General features: G+C 40.7%; 1 protein-coding gene across 1 annotated transcript in view; it reads right to left on the bottom strand.

Annotated features, from left to right (window-relative positions):
- Window positions 1-2,725: 2,725 nt before the first annotated feature.
- Window positions 2,726-16,938, bottom strand: part of Ctu2 (Cytosolic thiouridylase subunit 2) — a 28,972-nt gene continuing 14,759 nt past the window's right edge. The window contains exons 4-8 of the mRNA XM_080284067.1: window positions 15,697-15,842; window positions 12,520-12,765; window positions 9,067-9,201; window positions 7,178-7,750; window positions 2,726-2,824 (exon numbers count right to left, since the gene is read on the bottom strand). Of these exons, the coding sequence (XP_080140193.1) occupies window positions 2,726-2,824; window positions 7,178-7,750; window positions 9,067-9,201; window positions 12,520-12,765; window positions 15,697-15,842 (1,199 nt within the window). The remainder of the gene's footprint in view (window positions 2,825-7,177; window positions 7,751-9,066; window positions 9,202-12,519; window positions 12,766-15,696; window positions 15,843-16,938) is intronic.

Raw genomic sequence — 16,938 nt, 5'->3', positions numbered from 1 at the left:
ATTCCTGGTGAAGTGAGTAAAGACTACTCAATAGTGGATACCACACTAGAACACACGAGCATATACATGGTGGATGTACAGTACCGCATATCAAGCTTCATAGTTGTGGACACCCAACATTTACCTGCATAAACATGAAATATATACAGTACTGTACTACATATCAAGTGTGCAACTTCCAGGTCACTGGTCAGCAGACATATTTACATCAACTCAAGTGACTTATGTATTGTACTTTAGAGTGGCCAGAATATTCTGCTGCTTTTGCTGGCTCTCCTGGCTGACTGGCTCCTCCTCACTCACTCCCAGTCATCACTTTGCCAAAATTTATCGTGATGGCACAGTGAAGGAACTCTGACTCCATGTCACGGACTGCTGACAAGCACCACTTGATGGCGGTGGGAGACTGTGTGATATTAAGAGGAGACAGTTTGAATGAAGGAACAGCTCCTTCCATTAGATATAAGCAAAGATGATATTAAGCTGCTTAATGTGTTGTTGCAATAGAGACTCTTCAAAGCATTGTTGGAAAAGGTTGTTGCTACTAACAGTGAGATACCCTGTGGCACAGGTGCAGAGCAGCATCACAGAGGGTATAACTGTGAGTGGACCACAGTTACGTAACAATGCATTGTGGATGTGTGAGCTTCTTGCACCGAAACAGAATACAGTACTGCTAAATCCCTGAAATACCATGCTTTTGTTGGCTGGTTAGCTAAAAAAATAAATAAATAAATCATCATCATCATCATCATCATCACCTAACCTTGTGTTGCCACATGAAGAGTGTAGGAGTCTGGGGCTAGGCAAGCTGGTCCTGACATTTAAGATGAGAGTGACCACCCTCACTCAACCCTGAATGGCATTAGGTGAACAATAAACCCCAACCACTCATTGGATATAAACCGACACAGGCTCAATCCGGTTGGAACACCTTAATTACTCACAAAACCACCAGGTGCCACAGTTTGGTTATATGGTTACCACCCAGCACAGTAAATGATTTCCTGGTGTACAGGAAACCATTTGGGTTGTTAATCAGTGTAGAGTCACCTGTAGAAAGAGAGGAAGTGGAAAGAAAGACAGAAAGAAGGACATAAGAGGAAGGAGGGAATATAATAATAATAAAATAATAATAATACTAAGTACCATAAAAAGTGTAACTGGCAAGTCACAATTAGCTGACCATTGCAGCACAGCAGATTCCTGAGGGTTTGCATAACATCAGTTCAGAGGATGGCTCTATGCCAATATATTGAACAATCATGAAACTGCTGTGTTCAGGAGACCACCTAATAACATAATGGCTGCTGGCAAGGAGGAGGAAAAGGTGCAAAGAGACTGAAGATCAAATACAGTGTATGTGTTTGCAATACTGTGCTTGCTAATGTCATCACGAGTTGTATAAAATGTAAAATAACCTAAGGCCTTCAAAATAATGATATGTCAAAACTACAAGTGTATTGGACATGTTAAAGGAAGAGCTTAGCTGGTTAAATGAGCATTTTGTTCGAGATAATGAAGCTTACTTTCTGAGCATCACTAAAGCCTTTCCAGTCATCCTGCTAACTGATAATGCTCCAAGTCACATGAGGTTTCTTGAAGGCTGACGTCCCAGTATCAATTCCCCCCCCCCCCATCAAATTCAACCTCTCCTGCAGTCATCTGACCAAGAAATCCTATAGACTTGTAAGCTTTTTTATTTTCATCATACTTTTAATCTTTTGAGGACCCAGACCAACTTCGGAATGGAAATGTCATACATTATCACAGTTTATTACCAATCATGACACAACTGATATTCAGTCTGGGCCTAGTGACTGGATAAATTTATAGCTAAATCCATCCATCCATCCATCATCCAATCCTACATTGCCCCATGAGGAGCGTAGGAGCCCAGGGCTAGGCAGTTGATCCCGACATTTAAGATGAGAGTGAAATATCATGATTAACAGAATTTTGAAACAAATTAAACATAAGCCACAATCCTGCTAGATAAGGTTAGCGATAAAATTAACAGTCAACTATTCATGATAGATGGTACACGAGATGGGAAGAAAAGTGACCAACATACCTGGCAGCACTTTACCGAACAGAGAACTTGCTCGTAGGTCAGGGCACTCACCATCCACTCAATCAATGTGGTGCTGCTTTCGGGTGGCTCCCCTATCCTCTCATCCTTCCTTCTTTCCTTCCTTCCCCTTGTGTTATTCTTTCCTCTTCCTTCTGCCTATGGGTGACTGTACACTGAATGACAAGCCAAATGGTTTCCTGTACACCAGGAAACTATTTACTATTCTGGGTGGTAACTATATAACCAATTATGGCACCCGGTAGTTTAGTAATTAAGGTGCTACAATTGGATTAAGCCAGTGTAGGTTTATGTCCAAGGAGTGGTTGGGGTTTACTGTTCACATAATGCCATTCAGGGATGAGTGAGACTGGTCACTCTCATCTTAAATGTCAGGACCAACTTGGCTAGCCCTGGGCTCCTATGCTCCTCATGGGGCAACACTGGATTAGATGATGATAATGATGATGATAAACCTTCAGCCATCTCTAAGACTTGAATAGTTGTGCATGTGACACAGCTGTCTCCAGTCTGAGTACTCAGCCATCAGACTTCCAGGAATTATCATCATCATCATCATCATTCGGACCTCCTTTCCAACCCTAGGGCAGGGTAAAAGTCGAAACATCCACTTCCCCACAACCAGCATAATTGCTAAAGAAGAAAATCTTGAATTTGTTCCCTCATGTGACGACGCCTCTCACGCTCTGCTGTTGCCTTATGCACCTTCACTGGCAGATGATGCACTGCATTCTGTAAAAATATAGAATAATACAGTACCCTCAACTGGGAATGGCTATAATTAAGACAGTACTACAGTATATTAAGAATCTGTTCTGAGTGCAGAACAAGTAGTGTGCTGTATACTGTACTGTGCTGTAATAAAATAATTAACAAAGTATTAGTGGGGCAATGTAGGATTGGATGATGGATGGATGGATTAGATGGTGGTGACACTGAATGACACTGAGACTTGTTGTTCTGACACCACCCAAAAGAATTAAACTGTGATCCATTTTAATATGAAAGCATAAAGAGATATCACAGCAAAGGTGAAAGTAGGTGCCACGTTGTGACTAACAATGCTTGTTTTTGAAAAAATAAAAATAAATAAATAAATACTGTAAATAAATAAATAAATCATCATCCGGACCTCCTTTCCCACCCTAGGGCACAGTGAGGAGTAGCAATGTCCAGACAGCCCAAATTTGCCCAATCCAATGGGCCGTGCTTCCATTCACTCACCATTCAAGCCCCCGGAATCTTGGCTCTAACTTATACACCAAGAACAGTCACCATATACTGTAGCTTCACAAAAACATATCCGATAGAGCCAATAGGGACGCTGTCGCATTAAAAATGGGTGCCCAAAACCTGATCATGCACTTCTCCTCACAATGTTCATCCAGCCAGCTCGATCTCTTTTCAGTCCCCTAGCCTCACCAACTTCCAAACCTCTCTTCCTCATACACTCATCCACCACATCCCTCCACCTTCTCCTTGGCCTACCTCGCCTCCTCCTCCCTCCCTCAAATTCACTTCACAAAAGACTCACCTGAGCAAATCCAGAAAGTCATGGTAAACTCAGGTTAGTCAAGAAATTTTAACCAAAGCGAAGCTAACTCCAAAGGTATAGGCTACTGACTTCACTCAGGCACCACATGACTTCTGATCTTACATACAGACTGTAAATAAACCCCATGTCATCTCATCTCTGTTCTTAACAGTGTAATAAGTCGTATCTCCTAAAACTCTCATGGCCTACAACCAACTAATCATTACATACTGATCTGACTGATTTGGCAAGACCATCTGAAAACTGAAGTGTAAGTTACAGGAAAGTGAGGATTAAACTGATCCTTAAACTCTCATGAAAACAAACACCAGTCTCCAGATTCATATTACAGTATTAGGAGGAACTAATGTTTCTGGACAGCCTGTGGAAAGCATATAGGGATTGCTTAGTTAGGAATGCTAAAGCAGCGTGTGGTGTGGCAAGAGTAACAACAAAGAAGAAAGGTATGGCATGGTGGGATGCAGAGGTTAAGAGAGCGGTGGAGGAAAAGAGGAAGAAGTGGCTAAAGTGGTTACAGGACAGGGGTTCAGCTGAAATAAGAAACAAATATATTGAGGGCAAGAAGCACGTGAAGAGAATAGTGAAGTGAAAAAAGAAGGATTTAAATGATGATCTAGGAAGAAAAATGAATGCAAACTACTCTGAAAATAGGAAGTTATTCTGGAAGGAGGTGTGGAAATGTAGAGGTGAAAGCGGAAAGAAATGTGATAGTGTGAAGGATGTAGGTGGTAGATTATTAATCCATAAGGACCAGATGGAAAGAATGTTTTGAAAGCCTGATGAATGGGAATAGAGATAGCAGAGCGGCTGTAAACATGATTGGTTTTGGGGGGGTGTTGAGAAGGAATGCAGTGTCAGGAGACGTGATACTCGCACAGGTGAAGGGTGCTGTGAAGTGGCTGAAAAATGGGAAAGCAGCTGGCCTGCAGAGTGGAAAAACGCTGTGATTGTACCCATGTACAAAAATAAAGGTGAGCGAAGTGAGTGCAAGAATTATTGTGGCATAAGTTTACTGAGTGTAGTAGGGAAAGCATATGGAAGAATTACTATAGAGAAAGTAAGAGAGATATCAGAAGTCCTAGTGAGTGATGAACAGGGTGGCTTTAGGAGTGGCAGAGGATGTGTGGACCAAATATTTGCAGTGAGACAGATAGCAAAGAAGGCTTGTGAGAAGGACCTTAAGGTGTTTATGGCATTCATGGATCTGGAAAAAGCATAAGATAAAGTGGACAGAGAAGGATTGTGGAAAGTTTTGCACATGTACGGAGTAGATGGTAAGCTGCTAGGTGCTGTAAAGAGAATTTATGACAGTAGTCAAACATGTGTAAGGGTTAATGGGCATCTAAGTGAATGGCTCACAATTGGTGTGAACGTGCAACAAGGTTGCGTGATGTCCCCATGGTTGTTCAATACATATATGGATGGGGTGATGAGAGAAGTAAAAACACGAGTAACGGAGAGAGGGATGGCATTGGTAATGAATGGTGATGGATGGAATATCCCAATTTTGTTGTATCCTGATGATGCAGTACTGCTTGCAAGTACCGGACAAGAACTTGGTAGGCTAGTGCAGAGTTCTGCTGATGTCTATGAACATCATACCTTTAGAGTAAATGTAGAAAAGAGTAAAGTGATGGTTACTGAGAGAGAAGGTGACTCCCAGTGTGATGTTACAGTGAATGAAGAGAGACTGGAATTGGCGAGAGAGTTCAATTACCTGGGTACAATGATAGAAAAGAGAGGAAAATGTGCAAAAGAAGTTGAAAGTAGAGTGACACAAGGAAGAAAAGTAGCTGGTGCAATGGAGGCCTTGATAAGAAACAGCGGCTTGAGTGTTGTACATGATGGAGTGTTAGTGCCAACTTTAACATATGAATGTGAGACTATGGTGTACCAGAATCAAAGGGAGTGTACTGAGATGGTTCGGTAATGTGAAAAGAATGGATAACAACAGAGTGGTGAAAAAGGTATATCTGAGCGAATTTGAAGGAAGGAGGAGATGAGGTAGGCCAAGGAGAAGGTGGAGAGATATGGCAGATGAGTGTGTGGGGAAGAGAGGTTTGGAAGTTGGTGAGGCTAGGGAACTGACCAGGGGTTGAGCTGGCTGGATGAATGTTGTGAGGAGAAATGCATGATCAGGGATTTGGCACCCCTTTTTAACATGGCAGCTTCTGGAGTGACTCAATTCGATACGTTTATGTGAAGATACAGATTGTGGTGAATGTTTGTGGCGTATCAGATAAAGCCAGGATTCCGGGGGCCCATTGGATTGGGCAAATTTGGGCTGTCTGGACATTGCTACTCCTCACCCTGCCCTAGGGTGGGAAAGGAGGTCCGGATGATGATGATGATGACTAACGTTTCTTACTACTTACTAATGTAGCTACTATTAATACTTATGGTATATCAAAGTTGTAAAATTAAATGAGTATTTCTTCTCCTGATTACGGTATTAAGTATAGTAACAGAAAATAGCAGGATTGAGCTTATGATGCTGAATAAAGCAGTGACCTTAATCCCTTAACTAAGATTCCTTATTTTAATTTTTTCTTGTTATGTCACCATGATGCTATTTAGCTGTAGAGAAACTTTCAAGCTGGATGAATCAAATACTGTTTAACCATCACTAATATGACTTCTAAACTGACAAAAACTATCTAGCAACAGTAAGAACAGAATAAAAGGTAAATCATCAGACTGAAGTCATTTTTTGCAACGGTGGTGTTGGTGGTGGTAACAGGTCGATTTGTGCAAAGAGCTGACATTGATGTCACAGCACCACAGTGGTAGCCCAAACTTAAACTTCGTAACAGAGGGATATCCTGCTCATTTACTCACCACCTGTTAATGCAAGGTGGTCCATTTATTAAGTGACCCAATTCTGGTGTGTTCAGGGGGCAGCTCAGTCAGCATTACCAATGTCTATCTTGCGGCATCTTCTACATCCCATAACCTTAAGTGTCTGCTTACATACATCTACTGATTACATAGCTGACTAGATATTTCACAAAGGAGACACAGTGTCTGCACTCCCCACAGAAAAAAACTCAAGTCATCCATGCAACACATGGGAACAGGTTGTATAATACATGAAGCACCCTGTACATGCAAACATTTATGAATAACTGTAAATGATGGAAGATATTGCAGCCAAACTTAACATTCTTTCACAACCTGGTGCTGACTTTCCATTTTCTTAAGCTGTCAATAAATATGGTACATAAACATACAAGAGCTAATGAAAATGGTGGAAAGAAATGGTTGATAAAATCACTATTTACCCGTAACACAGGATTGACTTCATACTAATAAAATACTTAAAAACTGTAAAGATTTTCATCCAAAGCCATGAGGTCTCCTTTTAGCATACAACTCTATGAGGTATGAAATACCTTTGATTCTGTACTTGCTTTGAGTTTAAGAAATCCACAACCATATATGCACAACAGTGTGTAAGATTACCCTACTGTATATTGTAATTTACAAAGCGAGGGTTAGGATGATAATAAGCACGATAATAATGGCCTTACCATGTCTCTTAAAAGAATGCGGCATCCATAACATAAGTGATGTTCAATAATATCTTTTGTGAACTGGTCTTCTTTGGTTTTCACCACAGCTGTGCGGTCCACACTGCAGCACCCTGATTTACTGCCACATGCACATATGTCAAACTCCTCAGTTTGTACATCTCTGGAACATTCAGTGGTAAACCCATTCTGCAATGACTCCACCTTCTCAGCCTTACTCTTTGTCACAGTGGTATCTGCATCACTGACTTGTGAACTGTGTTGAACTCCCTGCAGTGAACCTTTATGTGAGAGCTTCAGAGATACTTGGGTAGCATGGAGGGCTGAGGCATCCCCACGATCAGTGTCTAACTCACACCCACACAGGACACATGTCTCACTCTCACCATTCACATTTATGTTTCCCTTGTCATTTTCTTTTAAATGTGGGGTGGCTGAACCATTGCTTTTGTCAATATCCTGGGATACACACACTAATTTGTCTCCAGTTCTAAACACTGTTGGAATGGTTGCAGGGAAATCCTTCTGTAATCCTCGGATAAACTTCTCTGTACACTGTACAATGCTTGTGCCCTGTAAAATAAAGAGTAATAAGTATAAAAACAAAGCAGAAAATCAACATGCAGCAAACCACAACAATAAAGATGTGAGCCTTGACAGACATGAACAGATTCCATCCACATCATGTATACTGCCATCATCATCATCATCCAGACATCCTTTTTCAATCCAAGGTGGGATGAAGCAAGGTCCACAAAGCCAGGAAGAACCTGATAGAATATGACAATAACCAAAGTTTGCCAAACTGAATGGACCACACTCCCATACATTCACCAATCAAGCCCCTGGAAACCTGGCTCCACCTGAGAAAAAAAAAAAAAAAAAAAAAACTGCACACTCACCTTTCTGATGCAGTCAATCCACACCTGTTAAGTTAAAGAGGGATGCCAAACCCTATCATACACTCCTTTGTACAAAATTCATCCAGCCAGCTCAACTTCTTGTCAGTTATCAAGCCTCAACAGCTTCCATTAATAATATACAGTAAAACCTCCATAAGTCGGAACCCTTTTAGTCAGGATGACACTTAAGTTCACATGGCACATGATATTCGTTGATGAAAATAATTTAAAATTTTCGAAAACATTGTCAGAAAAATCCCACAAAAAATTCTAAGTCGTAAAATGCTGTCCAATGAAAATCCAATCTTGGCGTGACGCACTAGGCTCATCATGTTTTAACCTGTGAGGGCCCATCATCCACTACCCGCCTCAGTCTAGATACTGCTACCACCAACATGCAGCCTCCTAAGCAGTGTGTCCTCAGAGTTGCTTGCACAGATTTTCTGCAGTGACTCTGATAGTGATTAATTTTGCATACAACAGTGCTTTACAGAAGTGATTATGGCCTGTATATAAAGTGTAATAGTGTTCTTAAGGCCTGTATATAAAGTGTATAGAAATTGTAAGGTAGTGCAATTGTGATTATGGTTGGAAAATGTTGCACAGAAGCAATCATGTGCCCCCTTAATACCTCTATATTCTACCAAAAGGTCCTCGTTATGCTTGGATTACACCCTCTGCAAACATGGTACATGATTTTTTCTTTTCTGGTTAGTCAGGAAGCCTCACATTTTCCATAAGTCAGAATTTCAGTAAAGACGAAATGGCCTCAGCCCACATTATTCCGACATAAAGAGGTTTTACTGTTAATTAAAAGGTATATATATAAACTATATACCCATTATTATACAATTATTACTATTTTACCATATTATGGAGCTTAATACATCCTATATTTCTTCTATCTATCTATCTATTGCCAGACGCCTCAATCCCGTTTGGGGTGGCCACAAACAAATCGCCTCCAAGTCGCCCTATATTTCTTACCTGTACTATATAGTGAGGTAGTGAGGGTTCAGCTGTAGTTAGGGTGTGTAGCTGCACATAATACAGTACCTCATTTTCAAGGATTTCTCTCATTGGTCGGTATATTTCTAGATCCTCCCTCACAGACTTGAAGTGCTGGAAAAGTTACACAGTTACAGGTATTTGCCATTTAACAATTAAAATAAACTGCAGAGAGAGGTGTATATGCCATGCCAATAGTATCAATATTACTTTGTTATTTCAGGCTAGTAAGAGGAATGGACAGAATCCAGGAAAATGAACATGAAAATGCAATACTAAGTGAACAATTACTTACAGTGACTGGTCATATTGGTTGCAAATTTATTGAAGTTCCTTACCATGACAGCTTCATGCTTTTCCCCACTATGCTTCATTAATCAACCAATTCTTGCAGTACTTAAAGTGACAATTCTACCGATTAAAATTTTTTAATAAGGGTGTAGTCCTTCTCATGAGCATTTTCATATGCAATACTGAACAAGGTACCATATACATCATCCATCTTATTTCATTCCACAAGCAATTCTTTCCCTCCCCAAACATTCATTTACCATATCACATCATCATCTTCACCTTCTATACTTCTTCCCATCCTCACACTGATTCGCATCATATTTTTTCACCACTCCAGTCATACCCGGTATCCAATCTACGTGAACATTCCAATGAAGTACATTAGCTCAGTGGACTCTATTGTACCTTCTGATCTAGGTTACTGCTTGAGGTGAGAAAAATATAAGTCAGGCCATAATAAAGCATTCTGATATGGGGCAAATGCAATGCTAAAAGCATATGCTTGTGAAATCTGTAGACAGCAACATTCAGTTTTACGGTGATGAATACTTTCTTCGAGAAAAAATGATTGAAAATGGGCTTGGAAAAGAGTGAATGGTCAAGTATGAAATACAGGTCGTCTCTGCTATAATGATGAAATGAGTTCGGGAAAACCCATTGCTGAGGTGGGGTATCATTAACTCCTTACCTGCAGGCCGTCACTACCGTGACGCTTGTCACATAAGTACCATACCGCGGGGCGCCACTTCTGTGATCCAGGGATTTTTTAAATTGCCCAGGCTTTCAAGTGTGGTCTTGTGTCATGTATCAGTACTGCCAGTGTGCAGTTATAGGCAGCGCTGCTAATATCACTAGTACTCGCATCCAGTGTTACCAATTTAGCCATTTTTCTGTGTTTGCCTCGCCTCCCCACCTCCCCTCTCTTACCTCCTTCCCCGCCTAGCTACAGCTTGGCCGTGCAACGCAACTCCCGGCCAGTTTTTTCCATTCGCTTTTTCCATTGAAATGTGCCCTATGCCCTATTCTCAGGCTAAAAAATATGTATAAAAAAAAAAAAAAAGGGAAAAGACTAATTGATACTGCCACTGGCCATGAAGTAGCTAATTTATCACCTGGCAACTGTGTTGTTGAGTGAAGACGAAGGGGAGCTGCAAGGCTTGGTGGATGAGTTTGGGAGAGTGTGTAAGAAACGGAACCTAAAGGTGAATGTAGGGAAGAGTAAAGTGATGGTCTTTGAGAGAGGTGAAGTTAGTGAATGTACAGCGAGGTTAGATGGTGAGGAATTGGAAAATGTGAGTACGTTTAAGTATTTGGGTAGTGTGATGAGTAAGGATGGAGGTTTGGAGGGTGAAGTGCTTGAAAGGGTACAGCAGGGAAGAAGGGTTGCTGGTTCTTTGAAAGCAGTGATAAGAAACAGGGAAGTGAGCATGGAAGTGAAAAAGTTACTACATGACAGTATTGTGATACCAACTCTAACGTACGGAAGTGAAGCTTGGACATTGTTGGAAGGACACAAGTCAAGAGTGAGAGCAGTGGAAATGAGTTATTTAAGAGGAGCCTGTGGAGTCACGTGGAGAGACAGGCTGACGAATGAGGATATAAAGGAGCGTTGTGGTGTGGATGTGGATGTGATAGGAAACGTTATGAGGAACACACTGAGGTGGTTTGGCCATGTGGAGAGGATGGAGGGTGAGAGACTGACGAAGAGAGTGTATGTGAGTGAGGTGGAGGGGGGAAGAGGGAGGGGGAGGCCGAGGATGAGATGGAGGGATGGGGTGAAGAGGTATATGAGAGAGGGGGGTGTGAGTTGGGAGCAGGGCAGTGAAATGGCAGGGGACAGGGCGACTTGAAGGCGATTTGTTTGTGGCCACCCCAAACGGGATTGAGGCGTCTGGCAATAGATAGATAGATAGATAGAACACCCCACGTGCACTAGGTCACTAATTTTCCCAGTTCATTACCCATTGAAATGTCCCTTATAACCTATTCTCATACCAAAAAAAATATATGTATAAAAAAAGAGGGAAAAGGCTAAGTGATACTTCCAATGACCTGGAAGTAGCTAATTTATCATGTATTGTCTAGATTTCCTGCTATCCACTTTGGAGGGGCACAGCGCAGTCCAGCCATTCCCGCAGGTAAGGGGTTAAATGGGAACATTATAACATGGAAAGTACACTCAAACCTCGATTTAAGGGACCTTCTTTTAAGGGATTTTGGATTTACGGGACTCCATATTCTACCTGACAAACAGACAAGACCATTCAAAATTGATACGAATTTCTAGGTTATATACATTAATATGTTTCTTTATACAGTACCCATAATATAATATTCATAATCATATAAATATGTAAGATAAGTGAAACAATCATTGCACTTCATGATAAGATTATCTTTATATGTGCTAAAACAATGGACATTTTCAAGTCCCATATGGACATTTTCAAGTATGGGACAAGTTGATTCCCCATTTAGTCCCTTAAACTGAGGTTTGAGTGTACAGGGATGCATTTGGGAGTCTTAGGATTACCCCCCACCCCCTCAACCAAGTCAAAACCACAACCAAATGAGTCCAAAAACAAGTTTCTAGCTCAACTAAACCCCCAGATAGCTTTAGAACAAGCTAAACTAAGCCTACAAACAGTTTATAACTTACCTAAACCCAAAAATAATAAAATCTGAAAATCATTAAATATGTCTGGAAAAAATCAAACTTAGCAAATTGTACCCAAAAATGAGTGTTCATCCCACCTACGATTAAAAGACATTAATCTAAGTCTATAAACAGTTTATAAATCTACTTAAACACAAAATTTAAGTTTAAAATATCATCAAAATTGGTTGAAAAAAATAAAAATAAAAAAAAAAACACACACACATCAGATAACCAGGGACTGGCCACTGATAGCCAGGGAAAGGTGTTAATTTTTTCACATTGCTAAGGTGGGGTATTATATAGCAGAGAATCGCTGTATTGTCATCCTCAATGAAAACAAATACAGTATAGCTTCAAAACAATGAAGAATGTTATTGCAGCGAATGAGGTAATTTAGGGAAGTGATCACAGAATGGCATGAAGTCATGTAACACTGGATCTCAAAAACAGAGGACATGATGTGTTGAACTTATACCTACCACTTGGCTTGGCAGGTGAGATCCCCTACCCAGGGCAACCTGTGATAGAATGCGTATAGATAACGTTGTTGCATTATCACCCAAGAAGATTTTCTTGAACCCTAAAACTTGAGCACACTGCACGATGAGGGAGAGTCGGAGTTGTTCATGAAGGTCTTGCTGGGTGGAGATGGTCTTACAGGTGCTGATTAGATCACACAACTGCTTTTTGAAAGATTCATTGGGTTGAAGCTTAGCCTGCCAGTCCTGGGGAGTTAGAAAATCATACTGTATATTCAAAACTGAAAAACTGTTACTTCTAAAGAAATACCATGTGCAAGAAGATGGTTTTAACTGCATGAAACAATACCTTAAATGAACTTTTAACAAATGGTAAAGATCATTTATATTTTGTTCATTTCAATTTGAAAGGCATTGTAAATGTTCAAATGTATCTGTCTTGTTCATCTGATGGCAACTTTTCATGCCACACAATCTTTGAGAGCATTTCTGTTCAATCCCTTGACCTCTCATCTCAAGTTTTCTTTGGTCTACTTCTTGGTGCTTTACCTTCCACATTCACACTTACCAACCTTTTCATCCAATATTCAACCACCATTCTCTAAGTTTCCAAAACACCTCAATCTCCACATATGCATCACATTACCATACTCTTCAATTCTCAGCTGATCTGTTAGCTGCTGATTTGCAGCTCTGTCATTCAAGAAAGCAATAAACATCTCTCTGGTCTTCTCATATCTGTATTCTAAGTTTAATGCATGGTCAGATACTGGAGAGGGATACCATCCTGTGGTGGCACTAACATGAGTGGGTGCATATGAAGCCAGGTTATATAAACATCTCTCAACACTCTCCCTACCTTTTGAAAGAGGGCTGGTGGGCTGTAGAAGGAAAACTTCAAATTACAGTTCACTGGGTTCACATTCAAATGAGCCTGGGGTTGCAGCTACTTATAATATTAGTACTGCATGTCCTTTTCTATTTGCCACCAAAGTTTAGGTACCACAAAATATTATACTTCTCACATTTGCAGCACACAATCTTCCCTTAGTGAAAAGTCCCCTGAATGTCAATAGATGGAAATTAAGACATCAGATCACCCTGAAATATCACCATCATCATCATCATCATGACCCTTACTTCCACCTACAGACTACATGAAGTAGGATCCAGATACAGGGAGAAGGTAGCTAAGCATAAATAAGGAATATCTATCAACAGCACCCAAGTCACAGGGGCCAAACAATTATGCACACATGGCTAGTTCTATTGGCAATGTTTGCATGTGTTGTCCATGATTACTGACAGTTCTGTACTTGTTTCACCAATAATTTTCCTGCATATGATACACCAGTTTGTGGTAGGTGCGGGCACTCACCATCCACTCACTCGATGTAGTGCTGTTCTCGGGTGTCTGCCCTTTCCTCTCCTCCATCCTTCTTTCCTTCCATCCCCTGCTGTCTTTCTTTCCTTCGTTCCTTCCTCATCCCTCTGCCTATGGGTGACTTTACACTCCCTCTTCTGTCTTTCTTTCCTTCATTCTCTCCTCTTCCTTCTGCCTGTGGGTGACTGTACCATGCTGGGTGGTAACCATGTAACCAAATTCTGGCACCTGGTGTTTTAGCGAGTAATTACAGCACTCCAATCGGATTGAGCCGGTGAAGGTGTATATCCAAGGGGTGGTTGGGGTTTATTGCTCACATAATGCCACTTAGGGATGAGTAAGGCTGGTCACTCTCATCTTAAATGTCAGGACCAACTTGCCTAGCCCCAGGGCTCCTACGCTCTTCACAGGGCAATGTAGGACTGGATGATGATGATACATATAATTCAAGCCACTGGAAATCCAGCTCCACCACACAATCCCAAACTGTGTACTGTACATATTAATCGCCTGCCTTTTAGCAAGGTGTAGCAATAATGTTTTTGCCTCTATGTGTGCGTGTGTGTGTGTTCTTACCTAATTGTATCTTTACAGGAATGAGTCAAGCTCGTACTGTCCCGTGTATTAAACCATATTTATCGTACATATCCTTAAATTTGTGAATTGTTTTGGCACACACTATTTCATTCGGTAGTGCATTCCATTGATCAATTGCTCTGTTTGGGAAACTGAATTTCCTTACGACTTTATCACCTCTCTTCTTATGCAGTTTTTTTGCTGTGTGTGTGTGTGTGTGTGTGTGTGTGTGTGTGTGTGTGTGTGTGTGTGTGTGTATTCCCAGCATATCTCACGAACAACTTGAGCTATCAACATGAAACCTTCTGGGTAACAAGATATGACCAAAATCTTGGACGAGTTTAAATTGGGCATTTGGGGTCGAGGTCAAGGTCAACAAAATGGCTGCCAAAGGTCAACTAGATTTTATCGCCCACCTTTGGCACCATTATATCTCAAGAATGGCTTCAGCCATCAACATGAAACTTTCAAGGTATCGAGATATGGCCAAAATCTTGGACGAGTTCGAAAATGGGCACTCGTGGTCAAGGTCAAGGACACCAAAATGGCTGCCAGAGGTCAATTAGTTTTCATCGCCCGCCTTTAGCACCATTACAGTATATCTCATGAACGGCTTGAACTATCAACATGAAACCTTCAGGGTATCAAGATATGGTCAAAATCTTGGACGAGTTTGAAAATGGGCACTTGGGTCAAGGTCAAGGTCACCAAAATGACTGCCAAAGGTCAACTAGATTTTACTGCCCGCCTTTAGCACCATTATATCTCATGAACGGCTTGAGCTATCAACAAGAAATCTTCAGGGCATCAAAGTATGGCCAAAATCTTGGACATGGCCAACAACATATTCCAGCAGATGATTAACATTTGGTTCCGAAGTGCTTTTCTTTCATTTCTTTATGGATACACTTCATATAAAACTGCCAGACGGACTCATACCTCTGACTACCTGGGAGAAGAGGAGTAACAAACTCCTCTTATAAGCTTCTCTGGATATACCTGGTACTTCATCCAGCTAACATGATCTGTCAGTTCCTTTGTCTCATCAACTTCAACATCTCTGTTTATCACAAACTCAGTTACCACATCCATCCACCTTCTTCTTAGCCTTCCATGCCTCCTTCCTCATTCAAACTTAATCAAATACACCCATTTCCCCCCCAAAAATGAAAAATGTACAAGAAACTATCATGACAAAACTGCTCAAACCAACTGACCTCTGTATATGTTTCTATAGTTGGCATGTCTGAGGCCATCACTTGCTCTAGTGATGTTAAGTAACAAGGGAACTCTAGTGAGACAATCTTGCCGCAAACTTTCCGCATGGTGTCCAGTTTATCACAACCATCACAAACACAACTTTCTGAAAAATTAAAAAAAGAATGTACCTGACATACAGGTAACAGATATAAAACACTGGCAATAACACTGTTGCATTAGTTCTATCAATTTACTATGCACTTTCTGTTACCTCCAAATGACTATTCTTTTTGAACTAAAGTGCTTATTTATAGACCATTAACATCTTCACTACAGGGTGTATCTCCTAAACTGAACTGTATTGTGGTGGCAAGGATGAAAAGCAAAATATATCACTGGACTGATGGGGTTAAAAATTCTCAGAAAGTGTAAAGCTAAAATGATCAAAGCAATCACAGAAACATGGATCATTCTTGTCTTGCACTGACTTTCTGAAAGAGAATAGGTTAGTGAAATACTGACCTGGCAGCAACTGCAAGGTAGAACTACAAACAATGAAATGAAACTACAGTAATTCTAAGTGCAACAGTGTTCAATGACCCTTAATAAAACAGTGACCCCCCCTAATATATTATTTTTTCTATTTCAAACTGCTCTCAGTTCTTTAGCAAAATATTTCTGCCTGCTAAATATAAGATCCTTTTTACCGTTTTCATTCTAGGGAAGTCCCATTCCTTGAAGGATTAAAAATCTAAGAACTAAAATGGTAATTTCAAGTACAGGGTGTCCCTGTTATAACAACGAGATGTGTTTGGGAAAACCCAACACTGAGCCAGGGTATCAGTTACCGAGGATGTTATAACACAGAATGTATAGGGATGCGTTTGGGTGGCTAAGGATCCCCCTCTTACCAGGCCAAAACTACCCAAATAAGTCCAAAAACAAGTTTTAGCTCACCTAAACCCCCAAATAAATTTAAAATGAGCTAACCTTAGCCTAAAAGCAGTTTATAACTTACCTAGACCCAAAAATCATCATTCATTCATTGCCAGATGCCATGTATCCCAATCGGGGTGGCCAAGGCTTAGTGTTAATTGTTTTACAGGGAGGGGCACTAATCCTCCACCAACCCCACTTGACACATAGACTAAAAGCAGTTTATAACTTACCTAGACCCAAAAATAAAATCTGAAAATCATCAAAAATAAGAGTAGGAAAAAATCAAACTAAGAAAACTGTACCCAAAAATGACAGTGATC

Source organism: Coenobita brevimanus, chromosome 100, assembly GCF_032717465.1.
Source record: "Coenobita brevimanus isolate Jiangsu-jjx chromosome 100, ASM3271746v2, whole genome shotgun sequence".
NCBI lineage: Eukaryota > Metazoa > Arthropoda > Malacostraca > Decapoda > Coenobitidae > Coenobita > Coenobita brevimanus.
The sequence above is the reverse complement of the archived record's forward strand: the minus strand, read 5'-3'. Positions and strand labels throughout refer to the sequence as shown.